The sequence below is a fragment of the Notolepis coatsorum genome (genome assembly GCF_963971535.1).
Source record: "Notolepis coatsorum genome assembly, chromosome: 11".
Classification (NCBI taxonomy): domain Eukaryota; kingdom Metazoa; phylum Chordata; class Actinopteri; order Aulopiformes; family Paralepididae; genus Notolepis; species Notolepis coatsorum.
In genome coordinates, this window is record NC_140175.1 from 16715933 (window position 1) to 16739062 (window position 23130).

At 45.2% G+C, this 23130-nt stretch overlaps 1 protein-coding gene across 1 annotated transcript in view; it reads right to left on the reverse strand.

Moving 5' to 3' along the window:
* Window positions 1-292: 292 nt before the first annotated feature.
* Window positions 293-23130, reverse strand: part of lamc3 (laminin, gamma 3) — a 183066-nt gene continuing 160228 nt past the window's right edge. The window contains 10 exon segments of the mRNA XM_084324803.1: window positions 293-3552; window positions 5251-5350; window positions 6348-6491; window positions 9104-9306; window positions 12974-13076; window positions 14451-14594; window positions 20835-20989; window positions 20992-21049; window positions 22143-22194; window positions 22304-22380. Coding sequence (XP_084180929.1) covers window positions 3296-3552; window positions 5251-5350; window positions 6348-6491; window positions 9104-9306; window positions 12974-13076; window positions 14451-14594; window positions 20835-20989; window positions 20992-21049; window positions 22143-22194; window positions 22304-22380 — 1293 coding nt within the window. The 3' untranslated portion in view covers window positions 293-3295.

The window sequence follows — 23130 nt, forward strand, 5'->3', positions numbered from 1 at the left end:
ATGGCATAGAGTTCCTACGGTGATGAAACATTTTCATCAAAAGAGTTTTGGAAGCGTCGTGTACATTCTTATTTTCATTTTCCAGCTAGATAAATGCCTAACCCTCAAGTCTGTATATGCTGTCAAATGGGCTATTATGTCATCAGTCAGAATTGTAACAGGAAATTAAAGTCGACTTTAATTCACAAAAATGTGCAGGAGGATTTGTCAAATAAAACTGCTGCATGAATGTTTTACTGGATATCTGGTGTGAAGAATAAATGGACTTTTACAATTTTTATAAATGGTTTTTTATTGGTATAAAGCACTACAATCATTGGGTGGCTTTAAAACCGCCATCTGGCGTTGTGTACATTGATCCATAGTATTTCATTACATCATCATCGCGGACGTCTTTGTAAAGGCAAACAGCAGGTGTTTGTGCAGCCAATGAACTGTGTTTATGGCATTGTGCCATATTAATAGCTGAAAGAAAAGCAGACTGGAGTTACCTCCAAGTAAGTAAACAGCACAACATTGTGGCCAAAAAGGGGTATTACAGATATCTCTCTCTCAGACACACGCACACACGCACGCACGCACACACACACACATTAGGCTACGTTCACACTGCAAGCCTTAGTGCTCAATTCTGATTTATTGCTGATCAGATTGGGGGCGACTGTGGCTCGGGAGGTAGAGCTGGCCGTCTGGTAATCCGGAGGTTCCCGGTTTGATTCCCGCTCCTCCCGGGCAGCGTGTCGAAGTGTCCTTGAGCAAGACACTTAATCCCTAACTGCTCCCGATGAGCAGGTTGGCACCTTGCATGGTTGCCTCTGCCGTTGGTGTGTGAATGTGTGAGTGAACAGGTAAAATGTGAGGAACAAATTGTAAAGCGCTTTGGATAAAAGCTGCTATATAAATGCAGCCATTTACCATTTACTGCAGTCTGAGGGCCGATGTTCCCAAATATCTCCACACCAGTGTCCCATTAGGTCACAGCCCCCCCATCCCATGAGATCTTGTCCCATCTGTGTTTGTTGTCGGATCAACACGATGTAGTTGAAGGAGGCAGAGCAGCGGTTCTCAGCGTGGGGTCTGGGGACCCCCCACGGGTCCTCGGGGAGGCTTCAGGGGGTCCCCAGAGAAGACGGTTCACAGGTTAACCCTTTCACTACCACACTACTACCAAAGGGTTAACCCTTTCACTGCGACAATACAGAGGGTTAACCCTTTCACTGCCACACACGGCAAAGGGTTAACCCTTTCACAACCACACTACAGAAGGTTAACCCTTTCACCACCACACTGTAGTGACCGTCTGTAGTGTGGTAGTGAAAGGTTAACCTTCTGTAGTGTGGTAGTGAACGGGTTAATGTGCCACTGGCCTAGAGATAGAGAGGCCGACCAGTAAGGTCGCCGGTTCCAATCCGTGGCACAGACGGGCGCGGGAGGGGGGTGTTGTAGCTGTGTGTGCTGGCGATTGGTACCACACAATCTCTGCCACAGTGCCCTCGAGCAAGAAGCTGCACCCCAATACCGCTCCAGGGGGCGCTGCACCATGGGCAACCTGCCCTCTAACCTCTGACCCCACTGCAGAGGTGAATATGTAGGGGACTACAGTATGTGTCTATAGGAGGGACATGTGGAGACACATTGAAACGACTGTGTTAACCCTTTCACTGCCACACTACAGAAGGTTAACCCTTTACTATCACACTACCCTTTGTGAAAGGGTTAACCGGCTGTCGTGTGGCAGTGAAAGGGTTAACCTTCCGCGTGATGTCGCGGTGAAAGGGGTTAACCGTTTGGTAGTGCGGCAGTGAAAGGGTTTTAATTGACAATAATGTAATTTCCTTGGAATGTGGGGACAGTGGAGACAGTGAAACCTATTATCAGAACGGCGAGTCTTGTACCGCCTCCATCTCGACTAGAGACGTTACACTTTTACTCATTTCACCCTGCGGGGGGGAAACGGCAGCTCTTTCATTTAAATCTTGGTAATGGGGGTAATTTAGGCCATAGATCTCAGTGAGAACAAGATGGCAACCCGTCACACAATGAGCAACGTCTGCGTCGTCCTCCTCTTCCTCTTTTCATTTCGTCAAGACGAAGGAAGATGATGAGGAGGAGGAGGATGAGGATGAGGAAGAGGACATGAAAGTGAAAGAAAAAAGCAGAGAAACCAAGAGAGAGAGAGAGGCACTCTGTGCTCGGGACTGTGTGCTGTTAAATCCCAAACCCTGTGGAGGCCAAAGGGACTAATTGTTAATTAAGCCGAGCTGATGAGAAAAGAGCTGGAGTGTAAATGAACGTGTCGGTTTGGAGAAGCACTCGGATACACCTCGTGGCCTCACGTCGCTAAATCAGAGCACTCCAGCAGCTACCACCGTCTAGTTATTATTCATGGTTTAATTACACTTCTGATGTTGTTTTTAATATGAAAGGGGGGGGGGGGGTGAACTGAACAAGAAAATCCCAATGAAGAAGAAGAGACATGACGAGTAGTAGTTGGAATAAAGTGTGTGTGAGTGTGTGTGGTTATGGTTCCACACATTGTACCCTCCTGAGACAGTAGCTGGACAGATGATTAACACTGTAAAGACTGGCTGGGACAGTAGGTGGAGATATAGGATCAACATTGTAAAGACTGGCTGGGACAGTAGGTGGAGATATAGGATCAACATTGTAAAGACTGGCTGGGACAGTAGGTGGAGATATAGGATCAACATTGTAAAGACTTGCTGGGACAGTAGGTGGAGATATAGGATCAACATTGTAAAGACTTGCTGGGACAGTAGGTGGAGATATAGGATCAACATTGTAAAGACGTGCTGGGACAGTAGCTGGAGATATAGGATCAACATTGTAAAGACTGACTGGGACAGTAGGTGGAGATATAGGATCAACATTGTAAAGACTGGCTGGGACAGTAGGTGGAGATAGGATCAACATTGTAAAGACTTGCTGGGACAGTAGCTGGAGATAGGATCAACATTGTAAAGGCTTTCTGGGACAGTGGAGATAGGATCAACATTGTAAAGACTTGCTGGGGCAGTATGTGGATATAGGGTCAACATTGCAAAGACTTGCTGGGACAGTAGATGAACAGGGGATCAACATTGTAAAGACTTTCTGGGACAAAGGATCAACATTGTAAAGACTTAGGAAGAACATCACACCTTTCGCTAGAAAAGCCAGAGATAAAATTATCATCCATTATTACTGAGCATGATCATCAGAATCCTCATGTTTCTCCCTTAAGCGCCGTTGCTTTGTCCATGATTCTAACGCCCCCCCCCCCCCCCCCCCCTCCTTAGGCCTGGCCTGTGGCCTGGGGGCAGGACTTGGGCAGATTGAGGGCAATGTCCCGCAGACTGTCCCTCTCATCTCTGATCTCCTGGAGGTCTCGCTCCAGGAGGGACATGCGGCTCTGCTGCTCCTCCGATGCCGAGCGCAGCCTCTGGATCTTCCCGCTCAGCGCCGGGCTCTCCACGCTGCCGCGCAGCATGCTGAGGCGACCCGCCGTGTCGTTCAGGAGGCGCTCGAAGCGCTCCAATGGCACCCTCCCATCTGAGAGGGGGGAGAGAGGGAGAGAGGGGGGAGAGAGAGAGGGGGGGGGGGAGAGGGGGGGGGGGAGAGAAAGAGAGAGGGAGATAGAGGGAGAGAGAGAGAGAGGGAGGGAGAGAGAGAGAGAGGGGAGAGAGAGAGAGGGGGGGAGAGAGGGGGGGGAAAGAGAGAGAGAGTGAGAGAGAGGGGGGGGGGGAGGGAGAGAGGGGGGGGAGAGAGAGAGAGGGGGGGGGGAGAGGGGGGGAGAGAGAGAGAGGGGGGGAGAGGGAGAGGGGGAGAGGGAGAGAGGGGGGGAGAGAGAGAGAGGGGGGGAGAGAGAGAGGGGGGGGAGAGGGGGGAGAGAGAGAGAGAGAGAGAGAGAGGGGGGGGAGAGGGGGGAGAGAGAGAGAGAGAGGGGGGAGAGGGAGAGGGGGAGAGAGGGGGGGGGAGAGAGGGGGGAGAGAGAGAGAGAGTGAGAGAGAGAGAGGGGGGAGGGGGAGGGAGATAGAGAGGGGGGGGGAGAGGGGGAGAGAGGGGGCGGAGAGAGAGAGAGAGAGGGGGGGAGGGGGAGGGGGAGAGGGGAAGAGGGAGATAGAGGGAGAGAGAGAGGGAGAAAGAAAGATAAAGAGAGAGAAAAGAGAGACAGAGAGAAATAAAAGAGAGACAGAGAGAGAAAGAGAGAGAGAAAGAGACAGAGAGAGAGAGAGAAAAGAGAGAACGATAAGAGAGAGAAAGAGACATAGAGAGAGAGAAAATATAGAGAAAGAGAGAAATAAAAGAGAGACAGAGAAAGAGAGGGGGAGAGAAGACAGAGGGAGGTGGGGGAGAGAGAGCGTGGGTTAAATAGCATGGGTTTCAGAATTACCTTTTTTCTTCAAACTGTTGAATGAGATCCTGAACTCTGCTCTTATACTTATAGCACCACGTACAGTACATGTATTGACTAGCATTTCAGTCCATAGAACCTTTGTTCAAGTGTCCTTGTGTACTCTGACAGTCCAAGGACCAAACACTTAACGTGATGCTGCCTTTCCAATGCACCCGCTGAGCCTTGTGTGAACAAGTCTGTATGACGTGGCTCAGAAAGTGTCAAAATAGCGCTGAAAATGAAAGAGAATTAAACTCAATAACCTTATTTGGTGGAGGAGGATAAAGTAATATGTCGACCGTTATTGAGCGGTTATTTTCACTGGCTTGATCAACGATAGTCATTTTGATGACCCTTTACACTTACAATGTATCTAATGCTTTGTCGAATGCCGTCGAATTATTTCAGTAAATAATAGAAATGGTCTCATTGCATTGTTTTTATTGTTTTGTCAATAACATATGGCCTGTATAATTCACTGAACACAGTACAAACAGTTTTGGACTACAATTAATCTGTGTGATATTTGCATCCTGTTTACTCTGAATCATTTGAACACACTGGCATTCAGGACAAAGGAATTCCTCCGGGCCCTATTAATTAAAAGAGAGGCCATTTGGACTCCTCTCGTTGAGACATTACCATAGGGAGACTTGAAACGGAAATCGAGAAAATATTTCCTTCGGTCAATGAGCCGCATATGTCTATATTGATTTGACGCTCTGCCAATAAGAATACTTCATAGGCTTCGAAGACAGACGTCTAAAAAGACCCCCGTGCAACAACAACAAGCTGTCAGGGAAAGTGCTCTCATGGGCTAATAAAATATGAAAAACCATAAACTCTTGACTTACCAATCTTGCCGAGTAGCTGGGTCAGTGTAAGAGAGTAGGCTTCCAGCTGGAGCTTGGCCGCCTCGATGTCATTCTTCACATAGGCCAAGGACACCTCAGGCTGTCGTATAACAGACATACAGTAGGAATGAATGAATGAATGAATGAATGCATGACTGCATTTCTACAGCATTTCTTCTAGAACTAGGACACGTGTCACTTTACAATGGAACAACCATTCTTTCATTGTGGGAATCGAAAAAGCCTAACCCTGGCAAGGTTATAGTGCCATTGAGTGACACAAATGCAAGCAATTCACATGCGGTAGACTCTGATGGATTTATTCTGGATACGGTCTGTCGGGGCGCCACTCTCCTTTACCCCTGCGTAATGTTTAATGTGACACCTGTGTGCAAAGTGCATTTAGAATAAAGCTGAATTGAAAATCTAAGTGAACCGCGTACCGTAGAATTCGACACGCATTGGCCTCTGGAGAATGAACACGGCCGAGTTGCGGTTACTATGTTGTGTTCCGTGAAATTCCAATTATTTTGATTACTCTGCCTCTTCCACCCGACGGGACCGGTACCGGTCCCAAAATGACATCACGTCATAAATCAGTTTCTCTAGACTGTCTGACATAATTAGCGTTTTTTTTTCTCCAAACGTATTCAAGAGTAAACATCCTAACCATGTCACAACAGCAGCCATAGTGTATATTTTCAGCAACACGTTTGTTTACCAATAGGTTACAGTGTTATATTAGTGAGATTTTAGTTTTTGAAATGTGTTGTTGTGATCCCGGATATCCGCCATTTTGAATTAACGGCCGTCGCTGAATGATGGAAAATGTAGTAATTTTGAGAAGAAGACATCCAGAGCTTTCAATGAGCCGAGCGTTGGCATTTTTTTTAAACTACACTTCCCAAAGGCTTCTAGCTCCCTTCAGGCAAATGTTCTGCGCTTGGGAAAAGAGGGGGGGACGCGACGGGTTTGAGGGACGTATAGGAGGGATCGATCGTGAGAGAGTTTAGGGAACGCCGCCGCGAGGGTTTTAACCGTTGGCACGACGTGAACATCTGGCTTTGTTATTTTTCTTTCCTACATAACAGCTTCACCTCTGACGTGACTTGGGAGTGGACGTGTCTGGCAGCGAGGCGCTCCTGCTGGGACAGCTGCCGGAGCGTGGCGTCCGTGCGGGAGCCGAGCTGAGCAGATGCGGTTCTGGTGTGCTTGGCCTGGGTCAGAGTGGCCTTTGATTCCTGGAGAAAAGAAGGAGGAGGAGACAGAAGAGAGATGAGAAGAAAATGATTTTTGGAGGGCAAAGTTGTGGGAGCGATTCAGTCCAGCGTTGCTGAGTCATGTCTAGGGTTGGGTACGGTTCACTTTTTTAACCGGTACCTGCAGTACCAATTCCTGGAATTCGGTATCAGTACCGAGCGGAAACTCGACATCTGTCCTTGCTGTGCAGGCGCCCTGACCGACCTGTAGGAGTCGCTGTTTACAACGACCAGATTACCACCCATCGACTCCCCTCCCGCTGACTCTGCCAATTGAGCCAGTATGACAGCCGGCCCAAGCCAGAGGCAACGCTGACAGCCGGATTCGATACCGGTGTCTCATGCGTTGGTGACGAGCGCTTAGACCGCAGCGCCACCCAGCCGCCCATGTTTTTAAATGTTTAAATATCAATATTATCTGGCCATCCTCATTCTAAATCTTATCAAACTCCTCTGACCTCGTCTGGGCTTTCCAAAAGACGAAGAGATGGGACAGTAATATATATATATTTGTGGAAAAGGCTCCCTCTTGTCTAGTAATATTATATTACGCTCTTGATCTAGCGTGAATCAGTACTCAGTAGTACCGACGTAATTCGGCTGGTACACTTAAAAGTACAGAGTTCGGTATAAAACCCTAGTCATGTCTTGCCTAAGTGTTCTGCTAGCTGGCTTTAACGGGCTTGCGCCACCAACGCCCTTCAACTCATACAGAACACAGCGGCCTGTTTGATCTCTAATCTATCAAAATCAACCTGTGTCACCCCCACTTCTCAGAGAGCTGCGCTGGCTTCCCATTGCCGCAATAATCCGCGTCAAGGTCCTTGACCTGACATACAGTGCAGAGAGGGGAACGGCTCCCTCCTACCTCCGGTCGATGGTCTCTAACTACACGCCCTCAAGACCCCTGCGCTCTGCATCTTCTGGAAGACCCACTCATATCCGAGCTTCTGGGGGGTCATCAAAGAGAAGCAGGCTATACTCTCCACAATGGTGGAACGAACTTCCCACCACAGTCAGGACAGCTGAAACTTGCCCAATTTTCCACGTCGACTAAAAACACACCTTTTCAATCAATATCTAAAATAGAAAAACCGAAACTTCTTACTGTCTTTTACTATTATGTACCCTAATACTATGCTTTTTAATATGCTTACCGTACTACTCATACTAAAATAATAATAATAATAATAAATTGGATTTGAAGAGAGAAGCGCCTTTCTCAGACTCAAGGACACTGTACAAGGAGAGAGAGAAGCTATATAAAAGAAAGGGTAACTAAAAATGTGAAAAAAATGAATATACTGTATGTGTATAGTAACAATAGGAAAAAAAACAAATAAAATAAAATAAATTAAGCAAGGTGCTGTCCAATTGGATGAAGTGGTAACAAGAAAATTAACAAAAACAAAAACTAAAAACTAAAAACAATGGGATCTGTGGCTTAAAAGAAAAGAGAAAAGAGAAGTAGGTGGGCTACTTGGGAGCAGGGCCGTGTTGTGTGAAGGCAAGTGTGAACAGGTGTGTTTTAGGTGTGTTTTGATACTACTACTTATCATGCTAATTATACTAGTATGCACTCAGAGTGTAACACTCATGTTCAACACTATTGATGAACAACGCCACTGACCCAGTGTTTCTCCCCCCCCCCCCCAACCACCTCCAATGTAAATTACCCAGTATGGTTGACAATATCCCAATGTACCCACCCAACCCCACCCAACCTCCTCCAATGTACAGTTTCTACGTCAAATGTATATACTCCCTTTTCTTGACTCCTTCTGTATCACAAACAGTACTGTATTTGTAAATCTGGTATGTCATAAATGTATAGATGTAGCAGTACTGTCTATCTGTATGTCATGTATGTCATATATGTCCTGATGAATTGAAAATGGGGGACCCTGATGTAAACAAGACGAAAGTATTTCTCTGGTCTGCATCCCCTTAACAATTGTGTGTATTGAGCTGTACTGTATTGTACCCATTCTGCAATCTGTTAATAAAGTTTTCAATCAATCAATCAAAACCCTTAAGCTGCCAGAGATGGACCCCTCCTGCTGACTTGTTGTTCACAATCTGTAAGTTGCTTGGATAACGTCAGCTAAATGACTAAATGTAAATGTGCCAATTCTTTCATGAATCATTCCTCTGCGTTTGTTCATGTATTTGTATTGTACTGGGTAACATTCCTCTGTGTTTGTTAAAGGAACACGCCAACATTTGGGGAAATTAGCTCACCGTCTTCTCCAGAGAGCGACAAGAAGATAGATACCAGTTTCCTCTCTGTGCGTTCAGTAGAAAGCTATCTGGCTGCACGTTAGCCTAGCTTAGCACAATGAATGGAAGCGGACAGTGCCGGTTAGCCTAGGCATTGTCCAACGAACACCTCTCCCAAAGGCTAACCGAAGGCTAACCGCACTGTCCGCTTCCTCCTCCTAGGCTAACGTGCAGCCAGATAGCTTTCTACTGAACGCACAGAGAGGAAACTGGTATCTATCTTCTTGTCTCTCTCTGGAGAAGACGAGAAGCCAATTTCCCAAAATGTTGGCGTTGTATTTGTGTCGTACTGGGTTGGCGTCGTGCATGCGCACCTTGACCGCGGCCTGCGCGTGGCGCTCCGCCTCCTTGGCGCTGGCGTCGGGGAGGCTGCTGTTCTCCAGGGCTGATTTCAGCATCTTCTCCACCTGCTTCACCCTCCTCCTGACGTCACCGAGCACCTTCTCTCCCAGGGGCTTCTCCTTCTTCATCGCGGCCCTGGTCTGGGCCTGCCTGCGGGGCCACTCCCTCTGCATGTCTGGGGATTTTTTTTTTATTACTATTAAAGTACTCAGTAGATGTACTCGGCAGATGTACCGAGGGAGGGTCATCAAAGAGAAGCCGCCTATTCTCGGTCCTCGCTCCACAATGGTGGAATGAACTTCCCACCACAGTTAGGACAGCCGAATCCCGACTAATCTTTCGCTGTCGACACACTTCTTCAATCAATATCTAATTAAAAAAACTAAATAAACACTAACCTTCTTACTGTCCTATACTACCATGCATTCCTCCTACTATATTAATATGTCTTATGTCTATGCACCCAAGTTTCAGCACTGTTTGATGATCCATTGTTACGCAGCTGATAGAGTTGTACTTGATAGAGTGCTGACTTGTCGTACAGAACTTGTAAGTCGCTTTGGATAAAAGCGTCAGCTAAATGACAAAATGTAAATGTAAATGTACTCAAGAATCAAAAGTAAAAGCACTTGTACAACATCATGTCCTCATATTCCGGTACAAAGAAGCGTTCCGTATTTGATGCACTGACCTCTGACCTCTATGATTTAAGTAAAAAGGTGACTCCTCTGATATGACTCCTCTGATATGACTCCTCTGATATGACTCCTCTGATGTGACTCCTTTGATATAACGCCTTTTCAGGTCACATATGAGATTAGAAGTTTGAGCACTGAAAGCAATTGAGTGGATAGAATTGTGATTAAACATTCAAAATACTTTCTTATGAACTCTCTTATGGATTATTAAATTTTTTTTTTAAGTTTTGTATACAATATATATATATATATTATATATTCCTCCTTTTTTCTTCTTTAAATTGTATTCAGTAAGTAGTACTTGCTTGTTGTGTTACAGATAAATGTAGATTAAAATGTGGATTAAAAAGGCTTTCCGTATAAAGACCCCTGAACTGGAAATACTCAACTAATACCACAAAACAGGTATGGGCAAGGTAATAGTAGAAGTACACAAATATAGGCAATACAATTGTATCTGAATATAAGACATTTAAATATATAAAAAAAAAAACAGTGAATATGAGAAAAATAAATAGTGTAAACAAAAGTGCAGATGAGGGTTATATTAAATGTTACAATACATTATTATTTCCGGAGCCAAACGCAACTATCCCGTTCGAAAGTAGGGGAGACTTGTGTTTCTTTCCTCGCATTGTTTAATTAGATGTGAATGAGCCCTTTACTCTGTGTCCATCTCAGCTCTCAGTATTTAAAGAAAGGAAGGAAGGTCACTCACGCTAAGAGAGATGTGTTTTCACTCAATCAGTAATATAACTCAGGGGACATTGGATTGCAATGTATTTAATTGGTGTGGTTCATTTTCTCTTGTCAGGATTCGCACGCTGAATTTATCCAATTCCAATACTTTCATTATCTGTCCTTTTAATTTCGGGGTTTTATCCCATGAGTCCTGTGGGCGTTCTGGGTGGGAACACAAACAATAAATAAAAGACTTGGCACCGTCTTCATGAGTTGCGAACAGCCAACGTGTCATTTAACCCTCCTATTGTGTTTGGGTACAATTCGACCCGTTTTCAAGTTCTCCTCTCAAGCCTCGTTCTACGATTACGCCCCTAAAGCGTGGAACAGTACACGGGTTTCTATCTGCGTGTCAGAATTGTTTGACACTTTTTTTTTATAGAAAGGATTTGAAAACTTATCTCTTTAATCTAGCTTCTAAATAGACACACCAACCACAATTCCCCACTGGCTCTCTTTTCTGTCTTTGATAAGTTTGGCTGTGTATTGAATTTCGCCACGTTGTGTATCTTAAACCTTAAATTAAGATATGTAATAAATACAATCTAGTTTATTTTTTTATTGGAACAAGGCTTTACGATATCCTCAGAAACAGCTATATAAACACACCATTCTATGCAATTCTGAAGGTCACTAAAAATAAATGGTAACATCTGTGGTGTCGTGGGACCTGAGAATATTGTGTGTTGACAGTACGGCATAATGCAGCATTGAAAGGTTGTGGATCGAATTTCACTCAAACAAGATTCATCTTTGAGTCTAGACACCCCTCCCCCATGGGAACTCAACCTTTCTCACAGAATATAAAAACACACACTAAAAGTGAATCAATCTCTCACTCTCTCTCCCCCCCCCCCCTCTCTCTCTCTCTCTCTCTCTCTCTCTATCTCTCTCTCCCCCTCTCCCCCCCCCCTCTCTCTCTCTCTCTCTCTCTCTCTCCCCCTCTCCCCCCCCCCCTCTCTCTCTCTCTCTCTCTCTCTCTCTCTCTCTCTCTCTCTCTCTCTCTCTCTCGTTATTGTCGAGCACATCATGGCGTGTCATGCACATCAAAGCAGAGATTCTCACAACATTGGCACCTATACATGCTATACATGAGGCCTGTCTGAGTGCCTGTCAGTTTCATTCTGCAGCAGCATCTGCCTATGAGGCTGTTGATCACATGGCAGAGAAAATAGGACTATTTGACCTTGAGGATGATCTTTCCGTCGTACTGTACTTGTGCTGTATGATGACAATAAATCTGAATCTAATCTACATGTGATGTGGAGTATGATGCCGATCATGACGAAGACATGTCTGAGGAGGATGCAGCCAGTGGATGAGACAGAGGCTGTGTGTCTCATGAAAGCCGAGGCAGAGAGAACGGAATGAGAACGAGCCCAGAGCCACTAGATATGCAGCGTCACGTGTCCAAGCGTTGTTTGAATTTCTTATATGAACAAAAGAACGTTTGGTTTGCTTACTTTTTTGGTTACCTGCTTTCGTAATATAGACATGTACCGGTTAATTTTGACCGATACCACCAGATGTCACTATGGTTACAGTAATATGTGAAGTTATAATTTTTTTTTAATAAATTCTAGAAAAGTGTTATTATTTACATTTACATGTTTGTCATTTAGCTGACGCTTTTATCCAAAACGACTTGTTTTGTACGACAAGTCAGCAGAAAGGGCATTATTATTATTACAGTCCGATAACATAATTAATTACCACTCGTCTTCACTATAGGAAATATAATGAGTGACTTATTGTTTTGACTGAAAACAAGTGGTATTATGTCAAGTAAACTATATTGGATGATAATCATAAATTTGACCTGCCAACAAGCAACATTAGGGCTGTGACAATACATTTATACAACAAGTGATAGTTTAGACAAGTGTTATTATATTAGTTTCCTCTGTCTCAACTGATGACATTTCAATTTCACAAGAATAATTCAGTGGGATGGTAGTGAGGAATGCAAATGAGAGCACGAGAGAGAGAGATGGGAGAGAGAGAGATAGAGAGTATGAGAGAGACTACAAGTGAGAGAGAGAGCGACAGAAAGAAAGAAAGAGAGAGACAGAAAGAGAGAGAGAGACAGAGAGAGACAGAGAGAGAGATAGATAGAGAGAGAGACATAGAGAGCGAGAGAGAGAGAGAGAGACAGAGACAGAAAGAGACAGACAGAGAGAAAGCGACAGAGAGAAAGAGACAGAGACAGAGAGAGACAGAGAGATAGATAGAGAGAGACATAGAGAGCGAGAGAGAGACAGAGACAGACAGAGACAGACAGAGAGAAAGAGACAGAGAGAGAGGGAGAGACAGAGAGAGAGAGAGAGAGAGAGAGAGAGGGGGAGAGAAGAGGGAGAAAGAGAGAGAGAGAGAGTGTGTCACACATTGAGCTAAATATATCACCTTCCAGCTCTCTGCGCATGGAGATGACCTCTGCCTCCGCCTCTTTCCCGGCTACCACGGATGACAGGGCCATGACCTTTGCTCCCTGAGCGTGAGCTGTCAGCTTTAGACAAAGGCACAGGGGGTAAAGATACATCAGTTGCCCCAGGGGCGTCATTACACAGCCCTCTACACGGGGGGTCAAAGTACTTCATGTAGAGGGTCACATTATCATGGAGAACATGCACAGGGGCATCTTAGTAACATTAGTAACGTTATCACGTTAACGTTTTATAAAACAAATATAAAAGGCAGGCAGGCAGATAGATAGATATATAGACAGACAGACAGACAGACAGACAGACAGACAGACAGACAGACAGACAGACAGACAGACAGACAGACAGACAGACAGACAGACAGACAGACAGACAGATAGATAGATAGATAGATAGATAGATAGATAGATAGATAGATAGATAGATAGATAGATAGATAGATAGATAGATAGATAGATAGATAGATAGATAGATAGATAGATAGATAGATAGATAGATAGATAGATAGATAGATAGATAGATAGATAGATAGATAGATAGACAGATAGATAGATAGATTTTACCAGATGGTGACGCCATTTTACCAGATGGTGGCGCTATAACAACAAATGTTATGTTTTGGCCTGAAATCTTTGAGCTCTGTAATTCAGATCTATCCATAGATAGATTTTTTGCCATTTACATTTTTTTTTACAAATGATTTCTTTCACAACTCCTCCTAGACATTTTGAGCAATCATCACCAAATGTGTTACAGAGAATCTCTGGACCAAGCCGAAAAAAGTAACTTTTTCAAATGTTTGATGTTCAAAATAATTTAGCTATAGGCCCTAAAGATTTGTTCAAATGCTGTGGGATTATATTAGAATATCATATCTCCTGAACGTGTTGTGCTATGGCAACCACATTTGGTGGACATGTGTAGATATGATGTCTGAGTCACAATGCTCTGAGTCACTGAGTCTGTCCTTCGCATACAGTATCTCGAGAACCATTCATCTGATCCACTTCACACTTGGTGGGTGTTTTGCGTATTGTGTGTTGTGTATTGAGCGCCCAAGTAAGTGCCGTGTCGAATGTGGAGTTGGATGCTCGGTTCTCAAGAACGCTGCAAGCAGCGACACCAAGGTTCTCGAGAAAATGCTACAAGGAGCAGCACCACGTTTCCTTGAGAACGCTGCAAGCAGCAGCACCAAGGTTCTCAAGAACGCTGCAAGCAGCAACACCAAGGTTCCTTGAGAACGCTGCAAGCAGCAACACCAAGGTTCTCGACAACACTGCAACGGGCACGCATTCCCAACAGGCACGCGCTCCGGACAGCCGTAAATGACATAAACTGTCCATATTGACGATAACTATTTAACATATTGACCAATAACTATACCCAATAACTATAGCCCTATGAGCAGACCGATAACGGATGTAACTTTTTGTAATCACCTCATGAATGCCATCCACCATCTCCAGCTTCTCGCCGGCCGTCTGCATGAGGGAGCCCATCTCCTCTCGGATCTTACTGACCAGTTCCTCTTTGGTCTGTACGTGTAGAGCCAGCTCAGCGGTCCTGTTCAGCAGCCCGGCGCCCTGTCACACAGGAGGCGGTGGAAGAGACAGATCTCATTCACACAAGGAAGTCAATCAGTGAAACAATTTAAAAACAACTTCAGACCGGGGTGAAAGGGTTAGTCGTTAAGGATTCAAACCGACCAATGGATACTAATGTATTGGGTTTTAAAGGAACACGCCAACATTTTGGGAAATGAGCTTACCGTCTTCCCCAGAGAGAGACAAGAATATAGATACCAGTTTCCTCTCTGTGCGTTCAGTAGAAAGCTATCTGGCTGCACGTTAGCCTAGCTTAGCACAATGAATGGAAGCGGACAGTGCCGGTTAGCCTTCGGGAGAGGTGTTCGTTGGATAATGCCTAGGCTAACCGGCACTGTTCGCTTCCATTCATTGTGCTAAGCTTGGCTAACGTGCAGCCAGATAGCTTTCTACTGAACGCACAGAGAGGAAACTGGTATCTATCTTCTTGTCTCTCTCTGGAGAAGACGGTAAGCTAATTTCCCCAAATGTTGGCGTGCTCCTTTAAGGTACATTGCAGGTCGTTCCACGTGTGTCTGGGTCACGGAAGTTCAGTGTGAACTCTGGGGGTTTTAAGTGTAAAGCCAGTCATTGGAGCGAGTATGATGAGGTGCAGAGGTCCAGTCCAATAGTTAAGTGATATAAGGGGGGAAGATCTGCAACAATGCCTTTATATAGAAATAGATACCAGTGCAAATCACATCCCTGTGCCAGAGTGACCGGTGCATGAATGGATCAGAAAAATGTATGCAGCGGGGATCTTGTGAAGCGCGAGATTCAAGTCAAAGTGATTTTCTCTCTGAGATGCCAAGAGTTTTATAAACAGTATCATCGTCAGAAGAATAAAGGCCTACAATATATGGCACACGGCACTCTCCATGGTGCTGAAAACCTTGTCTGGGATTTACCAGTTTTGGGAGAGGTAAGGAGAGGTAACCTCCTAATAGACAGTCTCCTCCCCACCACATGTACATATTCCCTCCCCGCCGTATGGATATTTCTCTCCCACCCACCCACCCCCTCCTAATGTACAGTTCCCTCCCCATCATATGTATATACTCTGTCAGGATCTAAGGGTAACAGTACTGTATATTTGAATACGTTTATGTCACAAATGTATCAGTACTAAATACCTATATGCAGGGCCGCCTGGGAGAAATGCGAGGCCCTGTGCGAGATTTTTATTTTTTATTTTTTTTCATACAGTCAACATATTCTTAAATAATAGCGCTGCCAGAGGCGGGGCATGATACAGTCAACATATAGCAAGAGAGAGAGCGAGAGAGAGCTCCCGTTCTACAATCAATATACAGTGTACAGAGAGAGAGAGAGAGAGACACATTGGAAAGAAATTGAAATGCTATTTGGCCCTAAACAGAGAGTACACAGTGGCAGAATACCTGAGCACTGTGACTGAAGATCCTTGACTAGGTACAGACTCAGCGAGCACAGCCTAGCCATCGAGAAAGGCCGCCATAGGCAGACTGTGTGTGTTAGAAAGAGAGAGAGCGAGAGCATGTGTGTTTGTCGTGTGTGTGTGTGTTAGAGAGAGAGCATGTATGAGAGATCCAAAAGGACAAAGATCAACACTTAAATCCAAAGAGAGAGAGAGAGAGACACATTGGAAAGAAATTGAAATGCTATTTGGCCCTAAACAGAGAGTACACAGTGGCAGAATACCTGAGCACTGTGACTGAAGATCCTTGACTATGTACACTGTACATAGTCATTTGCGAGGCCCCCCTTCCCGCGAGGCCCTGTGCGACCGCACTGCTCGCACACCCCCTGAGGCGGCCCTGCCTATATGTCCCAGTCCCTATGCCATAAATGTCATGTATGTTGTGTATGTCATAAATGTCTATATGAATTGAAAATGGGGGACCCTGATGGAAACAAGACAAACGTCTTTTTCAGGTCTGCATCCCCTTAACAATTGTATGTATTGAGCCGTACTGTATTGTACCCATTCTGCAATCTGTTAAATAAAGTTTTCATTCATTCATTCATTCAGGTAAGGAGAGGTACAGTGAATGAATGAATGAATGAAAACTTTATTTAACAGATTGCAGAATGGGTACAATACAGTACGGCTCAATACATACAATTGTTAAGGGGATGCAGACCTGAGAAAGACGTTTGTCTTGTTTCCATCAGGGTCCCCCATTTTCAATTCATATAGACATTTATGACATACACAACATACATGACATTTATGGCATAGGGACATATAGGTATTTAGTACTGATACATTTGTGACATAGGCGGTATTCAAATATACAGTACTGTTACCCCTAGATCCTGACAGAGTATATACATATGATGGGGAGGGGACTGTACATTAGGAGGGGGTGGGTGGGTGGGAGGGAAATATACATACGGCGGGGAGGGAATATATACATGCGGTGGGGAGGAGACTGTCTATTAGGAGGTGGTGGGGGTTTTGGGCATTTACGGTGGCCAGTTTCGAATTGCAGCCTCCCGTAGGTGCTCTTTAAGGGCGGTTTTGAATGTGGGCAGGGATTCACATTCCTTTACAGCTTTGGGTAGGGCGTTCCACATTGTTGTGGCATAATTGCGAAACGTGTTTAGTCCCTTGTTTGAGCCGAATCTGGGTTTAACATGATTTGTTGAGCTTCCTCTGGTGTAGTGGTTGTGGTATTCACTGACCTTTGGGAAGTATTTTGACATGTACATGGGCACCCCGGTCGTATAGTGTATCTTGTAGACCAGGCCCATTGCAAGTTGCTGTACTCTGTCGTCTACTCTAAGCCATCCTAGGTTGGCAAAGTGGGCAGGGGTGAGGTGGGTTCTGGGGTTCAGGTCAAGTAGTAGTCTGACCAGTTTGTTTTGTGATGTTTGTAATTTTGTTTTAAGCGCCTTTGAGGTGCTTTGGTACCATGAGGTGCACGCATAGTCATAGTACCCTTGAATGAGTGCTCCTGCCAGAGTCTTCAGGGTATTCTTGTTTACCAGAGAGGAGATCCGGTACAAGAATCTAGTTCGTTGGTTGACTTTTTTTATTACATTGGATGCCATTTTGTCACAGGAAAGATTTGCCTCTAGGATGGAGCCCAGGTAGGTAATTTCGTCTTTCCTTGTGACAATATTGTCACCCACTGTAACTGAGAATCCGTCGGTCTTGCTGAGTTTGTTATTTGAACCGAAGAGAATGAGTTCATCTGACCAGTCCAAGCTCCCCAGTTCTAGGTTAAAGGCCTCTCTAGAGTAAGTTTTGAGGTCTCTAGATGTGACTGTTTTGTGACAGCCGGCCTTCTGTTTTAGCTTTTTGCGGGTACAGAAAATCATATAATGATCACTTAACCTGCATGCTATCACCCCTTTATTGGAGAGGTAAGGAGAGGTAAGGAGAGGTAAGGAGAGGTAAGGAGAGGTAAGGAGAGGTGAGGATGAAGACATCCTTTCTATCAGCCTACAATCTCTGTTCTGTTCTGCAGTGTTTCTGCTTCTTAGTCATTTGGCCTTATTTTACCTAATTAGTCTACTGTGCTTTTAATAAAGTAGGTAATTAATGAAAAGTCATTATATTTAGACCAAATGCTTTATACATTATGTCACAAGACAAGATTAACATAACAAAACACAGAGACACAATTATAGTTTTATATATATATATTTATTTTGATCCACTTTTTCTCCTCCTGTTTTTCTGTGTTTTTCTCCCAACCCAATTTAGTCGTTATGTCAATTCCCCCCCTCCCCTTCCTGGTCGTTGCTCGCATGTGCCCCCCACTGGTCGGTCTAGGGAGCCCTGAAGTCTATCAGATGCTTCCTCCGAGACATAGGAGACAGCCAGCAGCATCTTTTCACCTGCCAGCGTGGACTCTCATTGGCAAGGTGTAACGTGTGGGAGGTCACACTACCCTCGCCATCTCCCTCCCTCGCTGTGCAGGCGCCCTGACCGACCTGTAGGAGTCGCTGTTTACAACGACCAGAATACCACCCACTGGCTTCCCTCCCAATTGAGCCAGTATGACGGCCGGCCAAGCCGGAGGCAACGCTGACAGTCGGATTCGATACCAGTGTCTCTCGCGTTGGTGACAAGCGCTTAGTCCGCTGCGCCACCCAGCTGCCAGTTTTATATTTTATTTGAAAATGAACAAAAGCTTGGTAAAATTATCCTGTGCCACTGTGAAATAATTAGGCCTATAATAAACAATGTAGTTGTAGGCCTACAGTAGGATAGGAGATTTATTTTCATTCAAATAATAATAATTGTCCTAATAATTTGCCACATTTTGTGGCATTTATCAGTTTTGGTGCTAAATTAATATTAATCTTCAATATTATTCTCCTGCAGTACCTCCATGCCCCACTAGGAGCTTGCGCAGCACACTTTGGGAACCACTGCATTATGTAAAGCTTATTCCTACATATTATATTCAGTATTACTTTACTGTGCTGTGAAATCAGCATACTGTGGTGCATTTGGTCTCTCTACATACAAGATGAAACGGGAGCAGCAAACCAAATCAGCCTGTCGAGAACACGTTCATTTCATCTCTCTGCAAAAGCGCTTGAGGGCAAATACCTCCATTTAGAAGAATGTCAACGACAAACAAACAAAACAGAAAACAGATTTTATTGTTGCCTCGTTTTATGGGATGTCGTGACTTCTATATGGATATAACTGTATATCATTTTTTATGGCCTACCTAAAAAAAGTATACTATATTCAAAAAAAAATATTTTTCCCTATGAAGAATGGATGATGCTTCAGTTTTATCACAGAACCTGCTCCTTCTCTCTCTCAACCACCGTTATGAATCTTTTAGATTGTTCCAGCGTCCATCATAGGCGTTTGGAGAGGATGTACTGTACTGCCTTTCAAGAGCCTAAAATGAACGTGTGACATTATACATTAGTCAGCTGCTCACCGTATCTCGCTAGATGTGTTTACACTTCCTTCAGTCAACCCTCCAATTTGCTGCTCCCAGCAGTTGGAAACAAGATGCAAAAGACTTGCAAAATGGATACATTTATCCCTCCACTACTTTTAAAGACTCTATCACAGAGTTGTTTACACACACACCTGCAACTGTCACCCAACCTTTTAACTACGATGTGTTTGTTCTGCTTCATGTATTACGTACGTACCGTGTCATTTTATTTGGTTGTTTGTTTGATGTGTGTTTTAATTATTCCCCTTACCTGCTGGTGGTCTGTCAGAGAGGAGAAGCCAGTCTACAGGAAGTCTGTCAGAGAGGAGAAGCCAGTCTACAGGAAGTCTGTGAGAGAGGAGAAGCCAGTCTACAGGAAGTCTGTGAGAGAGGAGAAGCCAGTCTACAGGAAGTCTGTCAGAGAGGAGAAGCCAGTCTACAGGAAGTGTGTCAGAGAGGAGAAGCCAGTCTACAGGAAGTCTGTCAGAGAGGAGAAGCCAGTCTACAGGAAGTCTGTCAGAGAGGAGAAGCAGTCTACAGGAAGTCTGTCAGAGAGGAGAAGCCGAGTCTACAGGAAGTCTGTCAGAGAGGAGGAGCCAGTCTACAGGAAGTCTGTCAGAGAGGAGAAGCCAGTCTACGGGAAGTCTGTCAGAGAGGAGAAGCCAGTCTACAGGACGTCTGTCAGAGAGGAGAAGCCAGTCTACAGGAAGTCTGTCAGAGAGGAGGAAGCCAGTCTACAGGAAGTCTGTCAGAGAGGAGGAGCCAGTCTACAGGAAGTCTGTCAGAGAGGAGAAGCCAGTCTACAGGAAGTCTGTCTCTTTTCTATTTAATTAAATTTGTATTTAAAAACGTTTGGCCCCTTTCCCTGTTACCCTTTGAGAGGCCTTTGTGTCCTCTCGCCAGGCCGGCGTTGTAAATAACAATTAGTTAAATAAAGGTTAAATAAATAAAATAGAAACTATTGACCATCTCACTTCTATTTGAATAAAGACACTAGGGGTGTAAAGGTACACGTATCCATACCGAATGACTGTGTAGTGTACCGAACGAATACAACGGTATGTTAACCACTAACGACCGCCCACCGGGGGCTGTTTTTTTCACAATGTAATATTATTATTATTATTTTAAAAGTCGATTATTAATTTCAATATAGAATATTTGTTGACAGCCCTACAAGTACAATTTGTTACTGAGTGATGTAGTGTGCATGAACCGTGGTTTTTGTGTACCGTGGTTACACCCCTAAAAGACACTATTTATAATAGTGACTATTATGACATACTGCAGTCCTTGCAGTTCCGGTTGTGGCCTGTAGGTGTCTCTGGCTGCCCACACTGACCTCTGTTATTGCATGGTGAGCTCCAGGTGTCTCGCTTTGGTCCGCGTCTGGCGATGGGCTGCCGGGAGCCGTCAGACCCAGCTGACGCAGAGACGATGTGAGGTCACCGAGGGCAACCTGGTGCTCAGCAGACTCCTCCTTTAGAGCCAGCTGATTGCTAAAGTCTCATTCACCTGGGCGGTCAGGTTTTCCTTCAGCCGCTTCATGCTGCTAGCCTGAGGGGGGATTAGAGGGAGTGTAGGAAGAGAGAGAGAGAGAGAGATAGAGGGAGAGAGAGAGAGAGAGAGAGAGAGAGAGAGAGAGAGAGAGAGAGAGAGAGAGAGAGAGAGAGAGAGAGCAGGCAGACAGACAGACAGACAGACGGATAGAGTGAGATAGACAGGGAGAGATAGAGAAGAGAGAGAGAGACAGACACAAGCAGACAGGTTGTACCAAGTATTACAATATGCTCTTCATTATCTTTGAAAATCAATTTGTCTGTATCTCTCACATGCAGTGCACACACACGCACACACACACACACACACACACACACACATGCACACACACACACACGCACACACACACCGCACACACACACACACACACACACACACACACACACAGAGTGGAGGAGAAGGATAGAGGTAGGGGGGAGAGAGGGATGGAGGGAGGGAGGGAGGGAGAGAGAGAGAGAGAGAGAGAGAGAAGGACAGAGAGAGAGAGAGATAGACACACACACACACAGAGAGGTGAGGAAGGATAGAGGTAGGGGGAGAGAGGGATGAGGGAGGGAGGGGAGGGAGAGAGAGAGGGAGGGATGGATGGAGGGAGGGGGATGAGAGAGGGAGGGAGACAGAGAGGGAGGGATGGAGGAGGGATAGATGAGGTGATAGATGGAGAGAGGGGAGGGGATGGATGAGGGAGGGGAGAGAGGGAGGGATGGAGGGGAGGTAGAGAGAGAGGGAGGGAGGGATGGAGGGAGGGTAGAGAGAGAGAGGGAGGGAGGGGAGGGAGGGAGGGAGGGAGGGAGGGAGAGAGAGAGAGGGATGGATGGAGGGGAGGGAAAGAGAGGGAGGAATGGAGGGAGGGAGGGAGGGAGAGAGGGAGAGAGAGAGGGATGGATGGAGGGGGATGAGAAAGGTAGGGAAACATAGAGAGGGGAGGGAGGGAGAGAGAGAGGGAGGGAGGGAGAAAGAGAGGGGGATGGATGGATGGGGATGAGAAAGGTAGGGAAACAGAGAGAGAGAGAGATAGAACAATAGACCACTGCAAATGCCGGAGGAAGAGTTGAAATTCAGCACCGATGGCTTGACATTGTCACACTACCACCAGACGGGCGCTGGAGGGCCGCTGCCCGGCCTCCTCTGTGAGTGGCAGGCTGAGAGGAGGAGAGGGAGCCAGCGGGGGTTGGACCCGCGGAGACGTCTGTGCAGCACGGTGCCGTTCGCTCATAATTAACCGGTCCGACGCCCACTGAGCCCACTTACCTTTTCATCAGCGCCTCCGAGTCGTTCACCATGCTGTTCCATTTGTTCTGTCCTGACGGCAGCTCGAAGGGAATGATCTATTAAGGGAAGCGGAGGAGAGAAAGAAACAAGCTAAACGGTCTGAAGGGTGACGCACGCATGTCAGAGTCTGCATGTGCCTTGAACGGACCTCCGGCTGTTATTGAGGTCTGTTGTTTGATATCAGATCAACTTGAATGAACTTCCACCTTGACTTGGCTTGGCTGAATTTCGCTCAGGATAAATAAAGTATTTCTATTCTATTCTATTCTATTCTATTCTATTCTATTCTATTCTGTTCTATTCTATTCTATTCTATTCTATTCTATTCTATTCTATTCTATTCTATTCACCGGTTTGATATCAGATCAGCTTGAAAGGACCTCCACTTGTTTGATATCAGATCAACTTGAATGGACCTCCACCTGTTTGATATCAGATCAGCTTGAATGGACCTCCACCTGTTTGATATCAGATCAGCTTGAATGGACCTCCACCTGTTTGATATCAGATCAGCTTGAATGGACCTCCACCTGTTTGATACCAGATCAACTTGAATGGACCTCCACCTGTTTGATATCAGATCAACTTGAATGGACCTCCACCTGTTTGATATCAGATCAACTTGAATGGACCTCCACCTGTTTGATATCAGATCAACTTGAATGGACCTCCACCTGTTTGATATCATACAGTATAAGTATAACCATAAGCGGTTCTAACATTAAGAGAGTCACTGCGAGTATAAATATCTTGGCTTGTTGTGGCTCGATCAGACATTTTCATTTAAGTTCCATGTGGATATTATT